Source organism: Lipomyces oligophaga, assembly GCF_038497815.1.
Source record: "Lipomyces oligophaga strain CBS 7107 unplaced genomic scaffold V1516scaffold_6, whole genome shotgun sequence".
In the NCBI taxonomy this organism is placed as follows: Eukaryota; Fungi; Ascomycota; class Lipomycetes; order Lipomycetales; family Lipomycetaceae; genus Lipomyces; species [Lipomyces] oligophaga.
The window spans coordinates 785284-801672 of NW_027117790.1; the positions used below are offsets into that span (position 1 = coordinate 785284).

The following is a 16389-nucleotide window of genomic DNA, read 5'->3' on the forward strand; positions in this document are numbered from 1 at the left end:
GGTCGTCTGGTCATCGAATAAGACCAGCTTTGATGGCAAACTTCCAGCCTTCCATACTGTGATGACTCTCTGTGGGGTTTGTGTAATTATTTTCAGGCGGCCATCTACGAGACTGGCCGTGGACATCTATTGCATACGGTCTATTCCGTCGAGATGGATATTTATTGCTAATTACTTATTACTTATTAAATAAATTTGTTACAATAGAGAAGTTCAAGCATTGCTACGTTGGAGTTTGCGAAATCAACACGAAGGTCGCAGCAGGTGCACAGTAGACAATTGGAGATGTACATCCAGTGTTGGCGGAGCCAGTAGAAGATGACAAATGGTCGTACTCTCCAAATAGTCTTATAAATTCGTCCGCAGTCTCATCCTCTGCATCGGATTGTTCAATATGCACTGGCTTTGAGCGTCTATAGCGATCGACATCAGACTCGCCTGCTATATAGATTTCTGAAGATTGCGTCTCTTTGTTCTCAACCGCTAGTGCCATGAAGCCACATCCGACACCAATACTTTTAGGAATAATATGTTCATCTTCATCAAATTGGTCCATAATTCCGGCCAGACCGGAGTTGATGTTCATGGGAAGTCCAATCAGACGACGGCCGTCGGTTCCCATCCAACCCCATAAATATATATCCTTTGTATCACGAGATATGCACGCTGTAAGCCATCCGTTAGTAGATATATCCATCATGGAAATGCCTTCCAAAGCTGACACAATTCTAGGGGTTAGTAATGTTGATTTCGACTCAGCCGATGTATTCGGCTGAAGGAGTTCACCGTGGAGGTTCGGAGCTCCCCACGACCAGACATATCCAAACGAGTCAAGGGCTACGAAATGCGATTCGGCTGCTTGAATGTCAATAAATGATCTTCGTATACGATGGGGATGGAACTCTTTTTTGGCTATATGCGTAGGTTGATTTGCTGAATTGGCGTGGAAAGCGGATAGAGACTCAAAGACAGTAATGACACGACCAAAGTCGTGGAGCACGCTCAAAAGACCATTTCCAGTCATGCAAATATGACATATTGTTGAGTCAAAAGCGTCAGAAAGATCGTATTCAGGCCGGAGTTGTCGATTCTTTATTGAGCTACTATCGTCCTGCTCGTCGTCAGGACTGACTGAATACACTTCTCCGTCAGATCCCACCACACCGACAAGCTCTGTAGATCCAAAACCAGATACAATCTGAACGGAATCGGGACAGCAAAGACAAACTACTCCCGCAGACCCGGCCGTAAACCCACGGAGCTCGTATCTTCCATCTATGCGTACTAGGAGTGCAAGGTCAGATTTCAACTCCGAACGACACAACAAAATTAGAGGAATATTTGAACAACTCACGTAAAGTGTCGAACCACCCAGCCCAAAGAACATGAATAGACTCGTCTGCTCTTGCAACAAGCTGGGGCCGCTCCAGCAGCGAATCTGCCTTTTGGCCCGACAATTGGCCAAATATATTATTCCCTGTAGCAAAGAGCCAAGTCGGTGACATCGCGTTCAACAACTGAACCAACACATCTAGTACCGATCTGTATTGGCTCGCTATTTCCGCTCCGATACAGCAAACACAGTGTCCAAGTTCTATTGAGATATTTTCTGTCGATCCGCCAGCCGACTAGCTCCAGCTATCGGCCAGCCAGCAATTCGACTTTCTTTAGGAGGGCAGGAGTCCAATATCTAAAATTCCCAAAATGACGCGCGGCTTGAACTAAGTTTCCCCTGAAGGGTCCAGGGGCTGGATTGTCTAGTCAAGTAACCTATATGGCGCAAATGCAACGCAAGTAAATGTACAATATTATGGTATAAGTGAATATATATCTCCACATTTATACGTTTGAAATATATGATGTATTCTGTAAACTTGATCAATGATGGTGCATACATTGAAGGTAAATACATTGAACTAAAGTAATGTCTGAGCAGCCAGAATCAAAGGCTCAAGAGCAAGCCAGACTCCGTCGAGAACGACGAGAAGCCCGGATTCTTTCCGGTGGTAATTCTCGTCTCGACCAGATCGCAAACACCGGTCATGGAGAAGACACATCATTCACAAGAAAACACCAACCAACAATTGCGCAGCGATCCTCTACCGTCGAGGAGTCTGCTCGGGAAACAGCTGATGCTGTTTTCGATGATCCTCCAGATGTGTTTCCCTCGCTTGCTCCTGGATCGGCTACCCCAGCTGACAACCCACTCCTACAGCTTCTTCGGTCTGGCCCCGGTGATGTATCAGGGTCAGATCCCATGTTGGAAGAATTATTGAAGAATCTTGGGTCGGGTAATGCAAGTGAAGGATCTGCAAATACCGATTTCTTCACCTCCATGCTTCAACGTGGTGCTGATAACAGTAGTACTGGTGGTACAGCTAGTGGGCCTGGGGGATCAGACCAGGCCAGCCAGCCGAATGCGTACTCAGACTATTCCTTCTACTGGAAAACGATCCACTTGGTTTCCGTTCTATTGTTGAGTTTATATTCAGTCATGTTTCTCGAAGTCCGCGGTTCACAACTTGCTCGAATTGAAACACATGGCTCAAGCCAGAACAGCAAGGTTCTACTGTATTTAGCTTCCATTGAATTGGCCCTGCAGTCCTCTCGGTTTATGATTGAGCGAGTAAGTGCAAGATCCACTCCGCTGACTAAATCAATATATATCATACTAATTTTCTTCTTAGGGCCGACCACCTTCGAAGTCGATATTCACAAAAGTAGCTGGGTTCTTGCCGGCTCCCTATTCGAACTATCTGCTACTGCTTGCGCGCTACACCCACATTGTCACGAACGTCGTTACTGATTTTTCCCTGATGATTTTTGTGCTTGGATTAGCTTCCTGGTACCATGATGTTGAATTATAGTAGAATATATAGTATAATTTTACGTTTGTTTTGAATAGAACTTGGCAAGCGTAATAAGCATGGCGGCAATAGCTAAAATACCGCATTCGGTCGCGTGGAAAACGCGTTTCGAGCGGCTTCTGGTCGTTGTGCTGCTGTGCGATTGTTGCTTCTCCTTTGGCAGCTTCTTCCCTTGATTCAAATTTAGCCCAAAACTGAATCCCAAAAAATTAGGCAACAGACGACTATCTTTTTACTAATAAGTTCTTCAAAACAGACAATTTTCAGTTCTGTCATTGCTGAATGGCTGCGCTGGTCTCTCCTCTCGCCAGAGTTGAGCGCGGAAGTCTCCAGCCAAAGATCGTCGGTCTCTATCAGACCTTATTCAAGGTTCGTCTAATACCAATTGCTGTGACCAACTGGAAATCTCAATTGCATTCATCTGTTTTTTTTCGGTAAGCTAATAAATTTTGTTCAGATTGGTTCGTCCCCTCCCGATAATGATGGTTACTGGGTCGAGTTCTTTTTGCTCAGGACCAACATGCCTGCACTTGCGGTGACTCTGAGAAGTCTGTCGACCAACGACATGCAACAGCTCCAGGTCAGTTACTCATAGCAGTTGTTCAGTATTCATGCACTGACTCTTTAAGCACACCATTCGTTCTGTCTTTGCTCGCGGAGTCCAGGCAATATCCAGCAACAGTCCCGATGTCGTCTTGAACGGTATCGATGTAAGTCCGATCCCGTGTTTGAATTACCTCTACTTTCTAACAAATGAAGACTCTTCATATTCTCGTGCGTGAAGTTACTGCGCGCCAACTCACAAGTTCAGAGACGATATCCATTCTTGTGGGTCTCGATGCAGTCGACAAACAGTTTATGGTAGGAATTCTGCGCTTGTCGACTTCAGTTGTGGTTCTAACCAGTATCTAGGAATATGTGTCATGCCTTGATCAAGTAATGCGCCATGGACCGACCACTCAACATCGCATTTCTGCACTTCGCGGTATATTCTCAACTGTTTGTGGATCTTATCGGACAAGCTTAATCAACTACTTCTTCCAGCGAGACATATTCCCTTCGCTCATCCAGATCATTTACGACGACGAGACGTCGGGCTATACTTTTGAGGCTTTCGTTTTACTTGGAATTTTGTCTAGCTACGATCGCATGGAAGCATACAACCCATATCAAACCCGATTATCCGATTTTGTTGACGAGTCAGTCATGCGGAAAATAGTATTTGCGATCGGCAGAGCATGCCGCGCCTCTCGAGAAACATATATCGAAGCAGTTGATGACTCTGGGGACTCGTTTTCCCTGGAATATTTTCTCAATTACAGCGAACTGGCAAGAAAAGCGCGATCTGCGTTCTCACAAGAAGACCCAGACCTTGAAACAAACAAAGTTTTGGCTGAATTACCGCCGCCATTTGCGACTATTCTCCTTGCCACATGCAATTTTGTCCATGCTAACAAGTTTTTCTCCCGAGTATTGCTTGATACAAAGATCATAGGCCAGGACGAGACACCCTTTTCTAGCTTTTTGTCGTTGTCATCATATCTCTTGCAGCATCAGCATCGATCTGAACGACAGGCCAATTACGCGAGACTGAGCATGCTGATATTTCGCGTACTGGTCGAAGATCTAGTCACGATCCACAAGCTTGCTAGCATCGAATGTCGATCTGTTATCAAGATATGTCGTCAGCGAAAGCCAGTTTTACCTCTCGTACAAGATGAACGATTTGTACTCGAAGGTGTGTTAGACGCTCTGACGGGCGGTCTACGACATAATATGAAAAAATCGCTCGATATGAAAATGTATTCGCTAGCCATCGGCACAATCCTCCGAATTATTTCACAGCTGAAACGGCTACGAATGCGTCTTCGGTATCATTGGTCAGAATTGTGGAAGACATTGTTTTCGTTTCTCAAGTATGCCTCGTCTTCATCAAAATGGTTGCGGAATTTACCGGGTATCGATATACTGATTGGTGACACGTTGCGGATACTCGTTCTTGCCTTTTCCGCAGGAGAGGCATTTCTGGCCGGAGCGGAGGATTATGATGATCTATTCTATAAGCTAATCGAGTCCGGTGATTTAATTTCAAGAATTTCTCAACTCTACGACTTGCAGGCCAGCGGAGCTTCAGTGGCCACATTGAACTCGATTTCCGAGTATTACCGCCGACTAATCAAAGAGCGTTCTTCGAAGTTCAAACTAACTTCACTCTCGTCTGAGCAAGTTGCGGAGGTTATCAAGAGCGGATACGACACATTGTCGATATCGGCCCAGCAAGGTGTGGATTCATGGGAAAGGTATCGCGAATCAGATGAACGTGTCTTCCTTAAACGCGCTGGAGTCACTGCTGTAACAGATGCTAAGCAATATCTTGGAAATATGATCAATGAGTCGGTCGTGGGACAGCCTCCCTCAGGCAGTCTGACTTCTGTGTTTGCTGCTCTTAGGTCCAGCACTCCATCGACACCATCAGGCGAAGTATATTCCACCTCGCCAGATTCATTTCGCAGTATACACACTGACCAAAAAGCACGGCCACAAGGAAATGCACTCAATGGCAATGGCATAGCCGCGTAATCTGTCAGTGAATGTAATTGTATGGCGTAAAATAAGTAAAATAATAAACTGTGCAATCATAATCAAAAAAACTGTATATGGGTAGTCGGGTCGCCGCACATGCTTGAAAAGTAGTAGTAGTTTGTTTACGATTCTCATTGTTAGTAAACAAATAATTCGGAGCTGTTATGCTTTAGTGCTTTCAGCTGAAACTATATCGGATATAATTTCTACAATGCCTCAACTGTCTGCGACAGAGCTGTTTGGTCAGGATTTCACATTCAGGTCACCTCATCCGCGAATATCTACGCCCGTCGGTACTCCAAATCGCCGCGCGCTTCTGCATTCACACGGTTTTAACGACTTTAGCAATAATGATGTGACCGATACCAGGAGCATTGAGAAGCGAAGCAGTAGTTACGAAAAAGCTTCGCCGAGAGTCATTGTTCCGGCAGCGCATCGGCCTGCGATCGACGGGCTACAGAAATTGTTTTTACAGAGTCCTATGCCAAGGGTAATTCTCATCTGACCAGATTTGCTGTTTGATCATGCTGACTTGCTTAGTTTTCAAGAGCTATGAGAGAGCAGAGCACAAGTTCTGCACCGAAGTTTGTTGCCCCAAAACTTTCTCAATCCACGGATCAGACTGCTACCCAGCCCGTTAAATCAGCTCTGCATTGTCAGATACTGCCATCGCCATCAGCTCGCGATAGAGACGTTCGACCGAACCTGCGCACTTCTACATCTCCTCGAATCCAAGCAGTTGCGAGCACAACAGACGCATCACGATATATCGATTTAGAATCTCTTTTTTCCCAGTCGAGCGATCTTTCGCAATCAAAGTGTTCACAGGCGACTTCCTCTCCTAATTCTGTAGAACGGCAGAGCAGCTTGACGATGAACAGCAGCGACCTCGTTAACCCATCATTAGACATGGGCATTCCAGTGAAAAGAAAGGCCGCCCCAAATTTTCGAAATGGCCAGTCTGACATTGGATCTGGACACTCAGCGATTCTTCAAGGGGAAACTCGAGGACAGTGTGCTCTGGAACGTCAGGAATCCGTTTCAAGCCTGGAACCTCTGCATCCTCAGTCACCTCAAGCGCAAAGTGTATTGAACGAGCGACCAGAGATAGCAGCGTCGCACACTGTACAATCTCCACAAGTATCCTCTACAGCTACTTCCAAATCTACTTCCAAATCTACTCCAAGATCAACCAAACGTCGACAACAATCGATTGCGTCTTCAACAAAATCATCCAAACATATCAAACATATCAAACAAGCGCAGCATAAAAAGCTAGGTGACTTCGCCAGTGCTTTAAATCCAACAAATCAAATCACACCGACTACACCGACTAGCAGTTTTGAGCCCTCGCCGCGTCGATCGGTCAGAACACGTCTAAAACCACTAGAATACTGGCGTAACGAAAGAATAGTATATCAGTTAGTCAATGATGCATTGGCAGGAGGCGAAAAGGTGCCGACCATTCGAACAATTATTCGAGCCAGCTCTGCAAATGAAGGAGGCCAAGGACATAACTCAAAGCGAAGGCATCGGATAACCATATAACTTAATCTCCTCAAATGGAGGACAATATCACCATAGTGACTAGGACTTATGCATTAAGTTAAGTATGTACAACAGCTATCTTAAATCCGGCTTTCCAGCAATAAAATCTGCTATAGCCAATCCATTTCTATACAAAGGATACATAATGACTGTTGCGACGCTTGCACGAATTATCCGTGGAAACACACCGTTGAAAAGACTCAAAACGCCATCAGTCATAAACAACTGATACATGCATAAGGTAGACCTGCTTTTAGCGAGTTGCCGTCCACTCAATGTCTCCATTCGCGTCTTAACCACATCGATAGGCATCGTTATTAATCTAATATCACATGTTAGCCCAAATATCATTATCCTCTCGTTGCTTCACTGCTGTCCAATCTTGAAAGCAAAATACAAACTAAAACATACACAGCGGCATAGACAGAAAACAGTTCCAATAGACCCGACCAATTACTCGACATGCGCTCGCCGGGCGGTACGAATCCTTCAGCTAGTTGGCGCAATGAATTGTATGCAGTGAATCTTGTTGCTGAGGCAACTCCTTGTCTGATAAGCGTGGGCATAAGACCGTATGTATAGCCTAGCGGACCATGCAAATAATTTATTCTTCCAAATGTTTCACGAGTTCCCGGAGGCGGCACTTTCAGCGAACTGATCTGCCTGACTTTGACTAGCTCGAACGGAACCAGCACCAATGACTCGATCAGTCCCGCTGCTAGTCCTGCTGCCAACGACGTCGGTGGAGTTAGCCCACCAGTCTCAGGATCTGACAACTGCTGCCGCAGAATCTCAAAAGTAGCTATCCTAGCTCCGGACCGGGCTACTGATCCAAACATCATAGTTCCGCACCCTGTATAAAGTAGCCTGAACTTTCGTCGAATCAGTCCTAGTTCCTTGTTCAGCTCTTCCGGCAGTTGTGACCTTATTTTTAAATATTCCAGTGGATCTTCCATGCCCGATCAGTACGAAAATAAAAATAGTCTTACAAATCGTGAAACCATAGCAAAACTCACATGTAAGTGCAACTTCCGCAACTCCTGCAAACGTACTTGCAAATGCAAGGCGATACACGGACCCCTAGCAATCTTCGGTCAATTGTTCTGTCTAGTAATCCTGTAGCGCAACAAAATACCGCGCAATAACAAACTTACCCCTTCCTCGCTGTAAGGATTAAAATTCATTGCGGTCTTCTCTTCCTTTACTCTGTCATTTAAATTTGATCTACAAAGGCTTACTGTATTCATTCTTCTCTATTCATTCCCGAACTCATATCACGTGTACTATTTTCATCTCTCCCACCATCGCTGGCACCACTACGTCCCACCTTCTTACAATCTGCATTAAAAGAGCACTTCCTCCTCCAAGGAGGTTTGCAATAGTCTTCATTATCATAGTTACATATCAATACAAGCAACAAAGAACGCGCAGCACCAACGTTGTAATTTCCCTAAAAATACATCTGCGTTGTCAATTACTCTTACCAAGAATAATTATTCCTCGTTCCTTTAAAAATTCTCGTTAAAAGTCGACTTAGACATTAGAACAAGAAAATGTAATCTTCATGCAAATCAAGCCCATAGCGGGCCCCCATCAAAGGAATATGCTCTTTCATTTTCGTTTAGTTGTTTTTAAATATCCTTTTTTCTGTTTTTTTTTTTAATTTTTTTGAGATAATAGCCACACTTGACTTGAAGTATGGTCTCCTGTGAAATCGTAGAGTAATATAGCTCTTGAAAGAAACTATCTTAAATCGTAAGTAAATCTTCTCATGTACGCGATAGCTGAACGCTCATACCATCCCAATTTCAGACATCCATACACAAAATGAGATCTATCGTTAGAGTAATAAAGTAAAATAAAATATAACCGAATAGAAAAATAGAATAAAATTCATCCACAGACAATCATAAACCGTACACCTTCAAAGAAACACAAATCTTATCGTCAATTATGTATTGAAATTTTATTTCTCAAAATTGATGAAGTTCCGATAAATCTAGTTTTGCTTCACTGGATGCTGTTGCTGCTGCTGAAGAGGTCTCATAGGACCCTGATATGGCCGACCATTCCTCTGCTGCTGCTGACCACGGCGTTGCTGCTGCGGTTGCTGCTGTTGGTGCTGTTGAGCAGATCTATCAACAAAGTTCTGCGTCGTCTGCTGAGAAATTTGAGGGCGTGGAATAGAATCTGGAGAATCATACACATAGAGACGCTTATCAATAGTAGGAGGAATAGGCGCAATTTCGGTTCCTAATTCTTGTTCAATTTGGTACAAATTGAATCGATCATTCCAGCTGATAAGATTGATAGCAAGACCTAAATGTCCAAATCGACCAGAACGACCAATTCTATGCAAGTAAGTTTCGGCAGTCTTAGGGAAATCAAAATTAATAACAACATTGACCGCTTGTATATCAATACCACGAGTCAGCAGGTCAGAGCAGACAAGGTTTCGACATACTCCGTTACGGAAATCGTGGAAAACCCGATTACGATGCGCTTGCAGCATCTTGGCATGACTATAAAAACAAGAATACCCTAGCTCAGTGATTTTTTTGGCTAAAAGCTCAACTCGACTAGTCGAATTGCAGAAAATAATGGATTGATTGATTTGAAGTTTTGAAAACAGGGTATTCAAGCAATGGACTTTCTGCTTCTCTTCAACGAAAGCATAGTATTGAGTAATACCACGTAAGGTGAGCTCATCCATTAGATTAATTTCATATGGCTTAGTCAAATGTTTGTCCTAAGCTAGATTAATAATATATTCCAAACACAAGGTTCGCTAATTCGCATACCATAAAACTCTTGACCACAAGTGGGAAAGTAGCGGAGAAAAGAAGAATTTGGCGCTGTTTAGGAAAAAATGAGAGCAGCTGCTCAATAATTGGGGTAAATTCAGGGGATAAAAGTTTGTCAGCTTCATCCATGACAAACATCGGGCACTGGCTGAAATCGGCAACGCCCTTACTAGCAAGATCCAGAATACGGCCAGGAGTGCCAACCATGACATGAACTGTGTCATGAAGGCGAACGATATCATCTCTAAGAGTGGTGCCACCAGTAGTGACCATAACATTAATTTTAAGATGCTTTCCTAAGGTCTTGCAGACTTGCGATGTTTGGAGGGCCAGCTCACGAGTGGGGACAAGAATAAGAGCCTGAATCTTAGCAAGCTTGGGATTAATTTTTTCCAAGGCTGGGATAACAAAAGCAGCGGTTTTGCCCGTTCCGTTCTTTGCACGAGCAAGAATATCACGACCAGCAAGGGCAACAGGAATAGCCTCTTCCTGGATTGGCGAAGGCTTTTCAAAACCTGCCTCAAAAATTCCCATCAAAAGCTCACGCTTCAAAAAATAATCTTCGAAATCACTTCCTTTAGTTTCTGTGACATCTTCAGTCTGTGGTCGCAAGTCTTTTGTAGGAATGTTGATTGTTGATTTCCAGTCGTTGGAGCTATGACACGTAAGTTAGCTGAGTGGATCGGTAACACCAAGATCGAGATACCGTGCGGTGGGCGTAATCAATCAACAGACGATTCCTGTCCGAATAAAATACTTACTTTAGCGACGCTGATTCAAGTTGTTTAGCTAATTCACTGGCCATTTTCGATTGTATAAAGGGAGAGGAGCGTTAAGTTATGTGCAGTTTAAATGTGTTCGTGGTATTTCTTGAGTGATTTGCGTAGAAGGGAGTAGCACTAGATAGCGATTTTTCAGTCAAATGATTCAAATACAAAAATTGACAAATGAAAGCTCCTCGAATGAAGAATTGATCGATAAATATACTCGATTATGTCCGGATTGCGTATTTATTATGGCCAAAGGGGGAATAAACCAGGTGAAGCTCAACAAGTAACTTGTCGGCGAAAAACCTAGTCGAATTCTCATCACATGATTCTAGACTGTCATGTGACGACAGTACGCTTAGGGAAGTGAAAAGCAAGCAGTCATTGATATAACAAGATATGAGGCTATTTATTGTACTGCAGTACAAATTATATAAATACAAAACTAATGATTCGACCGCTCTGGATCACTCATGCGGATAATCTTGGTGTTTTCACCCCACCCTAGACTGTTTCCCATTGCCTGGGGCGTGATAAAAATAGTCTGAGTGTCGACAGAGCGACTTGCTGTTTGAATCTATCGAAGTTAGCATTCAATCAAATTCAATTTAATTGCGAAACTAATACCATAAGTTGCAGACTTGTGTTACGATTGACTGCGTCCATATAAACATCACTGTATATCTGATTAGCTTGATTATCCCCATTCAATAAGTTGTCATACAATTCATCGAGTCCACGTATGGGGCAGTTCATAGCATCCCATAAAGCCATCAACAAACAAATTTGCGTGAAAGACTTTTCTCCTCCAGACAGTGTCTTGACACTCCGCTCCTCGTTGTGCTTTTTAACTAGGTTATCACTTGGCTGGACCTAAATATTATCTAGTTAGCAATAAAAATTGAACTTCCAATTGGGCCTACCTGTATAGTCAATGTCTCGGCGTCATGATCAAAGATAAGCTTTCCTTGAAATCCACGAGCTGCAAGAGTCTGCTTGAAAATGGCTTTGGCTCTACTGCAGATTGTACTCCGAAAATTGAAATATCTATCAACCCGATGACTGTAAGAATGTGAGGAAGCCTGTGTTGTCAAATATTAGCACAATTGCATCACACTTTCTGAATTATCTTACTTCACATAGGGAACTCAAACGATTCAGCTCGTTTTGTGCTTTATCACGTCGTCTTTGCGTATCGATATAAAACTGTGGAATCTTGTCCAAACTCATCGGCAGTCTACTTTTGCATTAGTCTTCCATTAATGCCAGATAGCGTTAGACTTACTCTCGGGATGCTTTCGCTATTTCCTCTTGAGTTTCTGTCACTTCTTTTGCGAGCTGTTCTGAAGTCTTCCCGTCCGTATTTACTCTTGAAGACGAGTAAACCTTACACATTTGGAGAATCTCATCCAATATTCGACTCTGCTCTTCTAAACTGCTTTCCAGTTTCATTACGACCTCTCGTCGCCGTGCACTTTGCGCCTTTCGATATTCAACTTCACGTTGTAGCGACCTCAGCTCCTTCTCTAATGATTCTTTTTTCATCTATATTTGGAATATTAATAAAGCAGATTTTGATAACTTTGAAATAATGTGGCTACACACATTTAACTCTAACAACTTGTTTTCATACTCCAGCCTTTGATTCCGAATTGAAGTTAACGTTCTTGTCGTACTGATCAAGTCCTGTTCTCGTTTATCTTTTTCCACAATTACTGCTTGGTAATTACTCTGTAAACGTTCTTGACTCATTTCAGCCTCCTAGTCTACCATCAGCGCTCTTATATGCCATATGAAATTATTTTAAAACGAACCTGTAAGCTAGTCTGTAAGGTTGAGAGTCTATCGCGGTCATCTTCACTTTGAATCTGAGAATTGATTTCGTAGAGCTGACGTTGTACATCGTGTATTTTGGTCTCAGGCACAGCGATTCGAGCCTTGATAAAGTTGTCAGATGATAGCGTTCCCTAGCATTACATGTGGTAGCTCACCCCAAAATCATTCAATTCGGCTTTAGTTTGCTCCCATTCCTCCTTTACTGAAGTGAGATTGCTTTTTGCTTCATCGAGCTCAATTTCTAATTTCGAAGCTTCGGTTTGAAGATTTCTAGTTGTATTAGCCATGAACACCAAAGCGCAAACCTAAAATATTACCTTAATTGCATGCGTGTATCTGTTTTCATTCTCGGAGCGTCCCTGAAAGCTGGCTGAGGCTGGATCGAAGAAGATCCATTTCTCGAAACATGTCAGTAAGATCAATGGCAACAGTATCAATCCAAGCTGCTACTCACCGAGTCAGAATTCGAAATCCATTTCCTCTATTGGACTGTGCAAGCGCTAAACAGCATTTGACATTTGGTGGACGATTATACATCACATTCTCAGCTTCTTCACGGTTTTTAATGAGGATTGTGCGCTCGATTTGGTGCATATCTATCAGAACTCTTTTTACATATTCATCATCAATCTATAACGATTAGAATCATAATTTTTAACAAAATACGAAGAAGAAAATTTACCTCTAACGCATGCAGTACCGTAGTGAATGCGCTATCAGGCATCGCATGTTGATAATCAAACAAATCGTACTTCCTTGTTATGATCGTATTTTTGCTAAAATCTTAGTATCCTAAAAATTCCATAAAGAAATCACAAACTCACGCGTTGTGTCTGCGGAGGATTTGGTGAAGAAGTCGCTCATCTTCATAGCAGGTAATGGCAAAGGCTGTCGTAGTCTGGTTGAGGATTGCTTCCAAGACACCACTCCATTCGGGCTTCGACAGAGCTATATGGCGACCCAAAGGACCCACCGGTTTTCTCGTGAATCGGTTCTCATTTTGGATATCAGCTAGGATCCCATTTATATTAGGTCCAAAAACAGATAAATCTTGAGCTGTTTGGAGACGATCGACTCGAATTTTGTTTTCATTTAATTCTCCTGCTTTGCGGTCAAGTTCTGCCTTTCGTTTCCGTATGAGGGAGATTAGCTCATCCAGTTTTTCCTGAGTTTTCACTCGGTCGTCTTCAATGCTTCGCTTTTCAGCCTTGAGCTCCTGCAAAGTGGATTCCATACGCTTTCTATCTTCTTCCAACTGCGCATGCCTACCACCGTCGCTCTGTTTAAGTCTCTCCATTTCTTGCTCTATTCTCAATTGTGTTGCTTCCTTGAACTTGTTGATACGATCCATTTCTGCCTTCAAGGCAGTTTCGTCTCGTTTGGCCTCGACAATCTTTGTTTTGGTAACTTTGTTCACATTTCTCAATTCTTGTAGCTGACTTTCAATTTGATTTTCCTCTCTTTCTTGCTCCTCATACTGAGTCGATAATTCAACAAGTTCGGACGATCTACTCTCATATAACTCACGAGATTGGTTGATTTGTTCATCGGCCATCTTACTTTCCTCGCGAGTGACTTCAATTTCGTTCATCGTTCGATCGACAATCTCCTGTTGCTCGTTAAAATGAGCCCATGCAAATTGAGCCTCAATATAATTCATTTTTTTTTCCAAACGAAGCTTGTTCTGTGATCTATTGTATAGCAGTTCTGCTTCTTTTGCTGCAGCTTTCAGTTCTTCTAAATCCTTTGACTTCAAAGCAAAGTCATCTCTTGTTTGCATAATATCCGTATAAATCTTATCGTAATCTGATCGCAAAGCCTCAAGACGCACACCCGTCATGAACATTTCGTATTTCTCCTTATCTGTAGAGGAACTCAGAAATGAACGTGCTGTATCTTGGGAGAGAATTGCCATAGGATTATCGACTACAATACCAAAAAAGTCTAAAATATCATGAAGTTCGTCCTTTTTTTCGGATATCTTGACTCCAAATTCTGATCTGAAAACATAAGAACTATTGACAGTTCCTACCCCAAATTGACGCTCGATAGATATTGAGTTACCGTATACGTCCTGCCTGTAGCCATTAACACCACCGTTTTTCAGAACCACAATCACAGAAGCACGGCTAAGATCAGTTAGCATAATAATTAAAATTATATGCAAAATAACTATTCTCACGTTTTCCCTTCTTTCACAAGCGATTTTATACTTGATGCGCGTTGAGTTGTGTTGGCTTTGGCACCCAAGCAAATAGTAATGCCGGTGAGAATAGCACTTTTACCACTACCGTTGTGTCCAATGATAAAGTTTATGCTGGGTCCAAATTCAACTTTCAAACGATCGTGACACTGCCATAAGGTTAGTGCGAGCTCAAGAACATCTTTAGACCTAGAATACCATAAAGTTCTTAAGCTCAACAGACAAGATAACTCCGCTTTCAGCTCCGATCTGTAATGGAAACATTAGATTAGCTCTTGAAATACGGAGGTAATCTATAGAACTCACACTCTCTGGCTGCGCTGTTTCTGGCTGAGTAAACATCTGTGTTCGGTTGAATGCTTCATCTTCTGAGTCCACATCCTCTTCCAAGCTGTCAAATTCTTGCCCTGCATAATCAGTTCGAAGTTTTTTTGTAACTGTATTAGACTCATTCTGGAATACTGTGAGATTCTGTTGGAATAGCTTCGCAAGTGGAACTGGTAACAAAGGGCAAACATACATCTCTGTCCACGTATGACGTTGTCTGGTCATCGGCCACTTTGTGACTGTCATTTCCTGGACGACGCCGCTTCGAAGGTCTGACAGCTTCTACCATCGTATGAACTAACTGAAAGGTCACAAACTGCTAAGTCAATATTTAAGTCAGTGTTAAAAAGTTTATGGCTGGACGGTAATCTTGATCATCCAGTGGGAGGAAGAGGTAGCTTGTCCAAGAACGCGTTTTCAGACGCGTCTGTACCCAGACCCTGTTGGGACAATAAACAGACACTGTTCCCCGGGTCTGCGATATCATACACCATAGCACAACGAGAGACGAAAGTGTAAACATTGTAAATAGTGAGATAAATCAGCATATTTCTGATTGACCATTCATTCATCATGGGTCTGTATACGAGTGGGGTCCTAGCCATTACCACCACTTCTTTTCACAGCGCTTACAGCTGTCTTAATTTGTACCTAGAACAATACGGTCTAAGCATTACTGGCATCGCTATTTTACAATTGCGCATCCGCGGAACCAAATATTGTGCACTTTCAAAATCAAGGAAGTTATATACTCGATGACAGCAATTCCAAATCTTCATTTTAGCACGCAGGATCTCAAACAGTTTAGCCCCATTCATTTTCTATCCTTGATGCCCTTAGTATGAGAGAAGTGCAGAATCTGACTCGAGATAAATCTACACAACTCTTTGAACGCTCTACATACTCTTTAGCCTTAGTTGTGCTTTTGCACTAGGCTCAGAAGGACAATCGAATGCATGTGGGTTCATCAAGCGTTTTATAGACCTATTGGAGTTGGCGATAACGACTATCGATGTAGTAATTTTAGTTCGGGAAGGTTCAGTAGAAATCTTCGCTTTTACATTTATGTTCCTCAAATGTAAAGGTTCTTATACAATTGCTTATCCTCTGCATAAACTTATATCGCTCTTGTGATATTCTAATATTTATTCTCTATTTGGAAAAGTATTTTGCATGAAGTAATTATGAAAAACATGGGGTGATAGAATGCCTATCTCTCACTGAATCAGAATCCATCCAGTCTCACTTCTAGTATTGGCAAGGTCACATGAGAATTTACTTTAGTTCTGCGAGTCTAGAATACAGAAGTCATGGCTGTAGTAGTTCTGGGTCTGTCTCAATGTCTGTTGAGTGTCCAAGGCCTGAACGATTGGCTTTGAACTATTGTCTCTACTTCTAATTGGGATGTCCTTGGTCGACTGGTTTAATGCAATATGGTCTTCGTTTGACTAGTA

At 42.7% G+C, this 16389-nt stretch overlaps 7 protein-coding genes across 7 annotated transcripts; 3 read left to right on the forward strand and 4 right to left on the reverse strand.

The window, feature by feature from the left end:
* Positions 1-99: 99 nt before the first annotated feature.
* V1516DRAFT_692376 (uncharacterized protein) lies at positions 100-1755 on the reverse strand. The gene is made up of 2 exons (XM_066923875.1): positions 1355-1755; positions 100-1284 (listed from the first exon to the last, which is right to left on the reverse strand). Exons 1-2 carry the CDS (start codon positions 1503-1505, stop codon positions 224-226), a joined length of 1212 nt encoding a protein of 403 aa, XP_066776288.1. The 5' UTR covers positions 1506-1755; the 3' UTR covers positions 100-223.
* A 134-nt stretch (positions 1756-1889) lies between these two features.
* On the forward strand, positions 1890-2977 carry V1516DRAFT_678784 (uncharacterized protein). Its single transcript, XM_066922806.1, has 2 exons — positions 1890-2626; positions 2688-2977. Exons 1-2 carry the CDS (start codon positions 1925-1927, stop codon positions 2865-2867), a joined length of 882 nt encoding a protein of 293 aa, XP_066776289.1. The 5' UTR covers positions 1890-1924; the 3' UTR covers positions 2868-2977.
* Positions 2978-5518, forward strand: V1516DRAFT_692378 (uncharacterized protein). Its single transcript, XM_066923876.1, has 5 exons — positions 2978-3236; positions 3325-3447; positions 3497-3577; positions 3627-3728; positions 3780-5518. Exons 1-5 carry the CDS (start codon positions 3150-3152, stop codon positions 5445-5447), a joined length of 2061 nt encoding a protein of 686 aa, XP_066776290.1. The 5' UTR covers positions 2978-3149; the 3' UTR covers positions 5448-5518.
* Positions 5519-5595: 77 nt separating this feature from the next.
* On the forward strand, positions 5596-7173 carry V1516DRAFT_482489 (uncharacterized protein). The gene is made up of 3 exons (XM_066919089.1): positions 5596-5711; positions 5796-5940; positions 5991-7173. The coding sequence occupies exons 1-3, from the start codon at positions 5662-5664 to the stop codon at positions 6996-6998; spliced, it is 1203 nt and encodes a 400-aa protein (XP_066776291.1). The 5' UTR covers positions 5596-5661; the 3' UTR covers positions 6999-7173.
* On the reverse strand, positions 6632-8272 carry V1516DRAFT_640680 (mitochondrial carrier domain-containing protein). Its single transcript, XM_066920099.1, has 4 exons — positions 8153-8272; positions 8015-8078; positions 7410-7947; positions 6632-7320 (listed from the first exon to the last, which is right to left on the reverse strand). Exons 1-4 carry the CDS (start codon positions 8243-8245, stop codon positions 7074-7076), a joined length of 942 nt encoding a protein of 313 aa, XP_066776292.1. The 5' UTR covers positions 8246-8272; the 3' UTR covers positions 6632-7073.
* Positions 8273-8997: 725 nt separating this feature from the next.
* V1516DRAFT_696688 (DExD/H-box ATP-dependent RNA helicase dhh1) lies at positions 8998-10607 on the reverse strand (the record flags this gene model as incomplete). Its single annotated transcript, XM_066924050.1, has 3 exons — positions 8998-9747; positions 9800-10457; positions 10564-10607. The coding sequence occupies 3 exons, from the start codon at positions 10605-10607 to the stop codon at positions 8998-9000; spliced, it is 1452 nt and encodes a 483-aa protein (XP_066776293.1).
* A 293-nt stretch (positions 10608-10900) lies between these two features.
* On the reverse strand, positions 10901-15310 carry V1516DRAFT_678802 (P-loop containing nucleoside triphosphate hydrolase protein). The gene is made up of 17 exons (XM_066922807.1): positions 15129-15310; positions 14915-15061; positions 14807-14857; positions 14588-14757; positions 13230-14534; positions 13088-13181; positions 12860-13035; positions 12723-12803; positions 12561-12675; positions 12384-12506; positions 12175-12330; positions 11855-12114; positions 11704-11806; positions 11493-11651; positions 11294-11442; positions 11197-11245; positions 10901-11146 (listed from the first exon to the last, which is right to left on the reverse strand). Exons 1-17 carry the CDS (start codon positions 15222-15224, stop codon positions 11015-11017), a joined length of 3366 nt encoding a protein of 1121 aa, XP_066776294.1. The 5' UTR covers positions 15225-15310; the 3' UTR covers positions 10901-11014.
* Positions 15311-16389: the final 1079 nt, after the last annotated feature.

Excerpts from the sequence above, each read along its gene's own strand:
- V1516DRAFT_640680 (XM_066920099.1), bottom strand. The coding sequence starts at position 8,245 with ATGAATACAGTAAGCCTTTGTAGATCAAATTTAAATGACAGAGTAAAG. Across the intron at positions 8,079-8,152 it reads ATCCTTACAGCGAGGAAGGG|GGGTCCGTGTATCGCCTTGC; the intron begins GTAAGTTTGTTA and ends GAAGATTGCTAG. Across the intron at positions 7,321-7,409 it reads TTTTCTGTCTATGCCGCTGT|ATTAATAACGATGCCTATCG; the intron begins GTATGTTTTAGT and ends ATGTGATATTAG.
- V1516DRAFT_692378 (XM_066923876.1), top strand. The coding sequence starts at position 3,150 with ATGGCTGCGCTGGTCTCTCCTCTCGCCAGAGTTGAGCGCGGAAGTCTC. Across the intron at positions 3,237-3,324 it reads TCTATCAGACCTTATTCAAG|ATTGGTTCGTCCCCTCCCGA; the intron begins GTTCGTCTAATA and ends AATTTTGTTCAG. Across the intron at positions 3,729-3,779 it reads CAGTCGACAAACAGTTTATG|GAATATGTGTCATGCCTTGA; the intron begins GTAGGAATTCTG and ends ACCAGTATCTAG.
- V1516DRAFT_678802 (XM_066922807.1), bottom strand. The coding sequence starts at position 15,224 with ATGGTAGAAGCTGTCAGACCTTCGAAGCGGCGTCGTCCAGGAAATGAC. Across the intron at positions 12,507-12,560 it reads CCGAATTGAATGATTTTGGG|GCTCGAATCGCTGTGCCTGA; the intron begins GTGAGCTACCAC and ends AACTTTATCAAG. Across the intron at positions 11,807-11,854 it reads ATAGCGAAAGCATCCCGAGA|ACTGCCGATGAGTTTGGACA; the intron begins GTAAGTCTAACG and ends ATGCAAAAGTAG.
- V1516DRAFT_692376 (XM_066923875.1), bottom strand. The coding sequence starts at position 1,505 with ATGTCACCGACTTGGCTCTTTGCTACAGGGAATAATATATTTGGCCAA. Across the intron at positions 1,285-1,354 it reads TGGGTGGTTCGACACTTTAC|TACGCATAGATGGAAGATAC; the intron begins GTGAGTTGTTCA and ends TTGCACTCCTAG.
- V1516DRAFT_678784 (XM_066922806.1), top strand. The coding sequence starts at position 1,925 with ATGTCTGAGCAGCCAGAATCAAAGGCTCAAGAGCAAGCCAGACTCCGT. Across the intron at positions 2,627-2,687 it reads CTCGGTTTATGATTGAGCGA|GGCCGACCACCTTCGAAGTC; the intron begins GTAAGTGCAAGA and ends TTTTCTTCTTAG.
- V1516DRAFT_482489 (XM_066919089.1), top strand. The coding sequence starts at position 5,662 with ATGCCTCAACTGTCTGCGACAGAGCTGTTTGGTCAGGATTTCACATTC. Across the intron at positions 5,712-5,795 it reads GGTCAGGATTTCACATTCAG|CAATAATGATGTGACCGATA; the intron begins GTCACCTCATCC and ends TAACGACTTTAG. Across the intron at positions 5,941-5,990 it reads TACAGAGTCCTATGCCAAGG|TTTTCAAGAGCTATGAGAGA; the intron begins GTAATTCTCATC and ends TGACTTGCTTAG.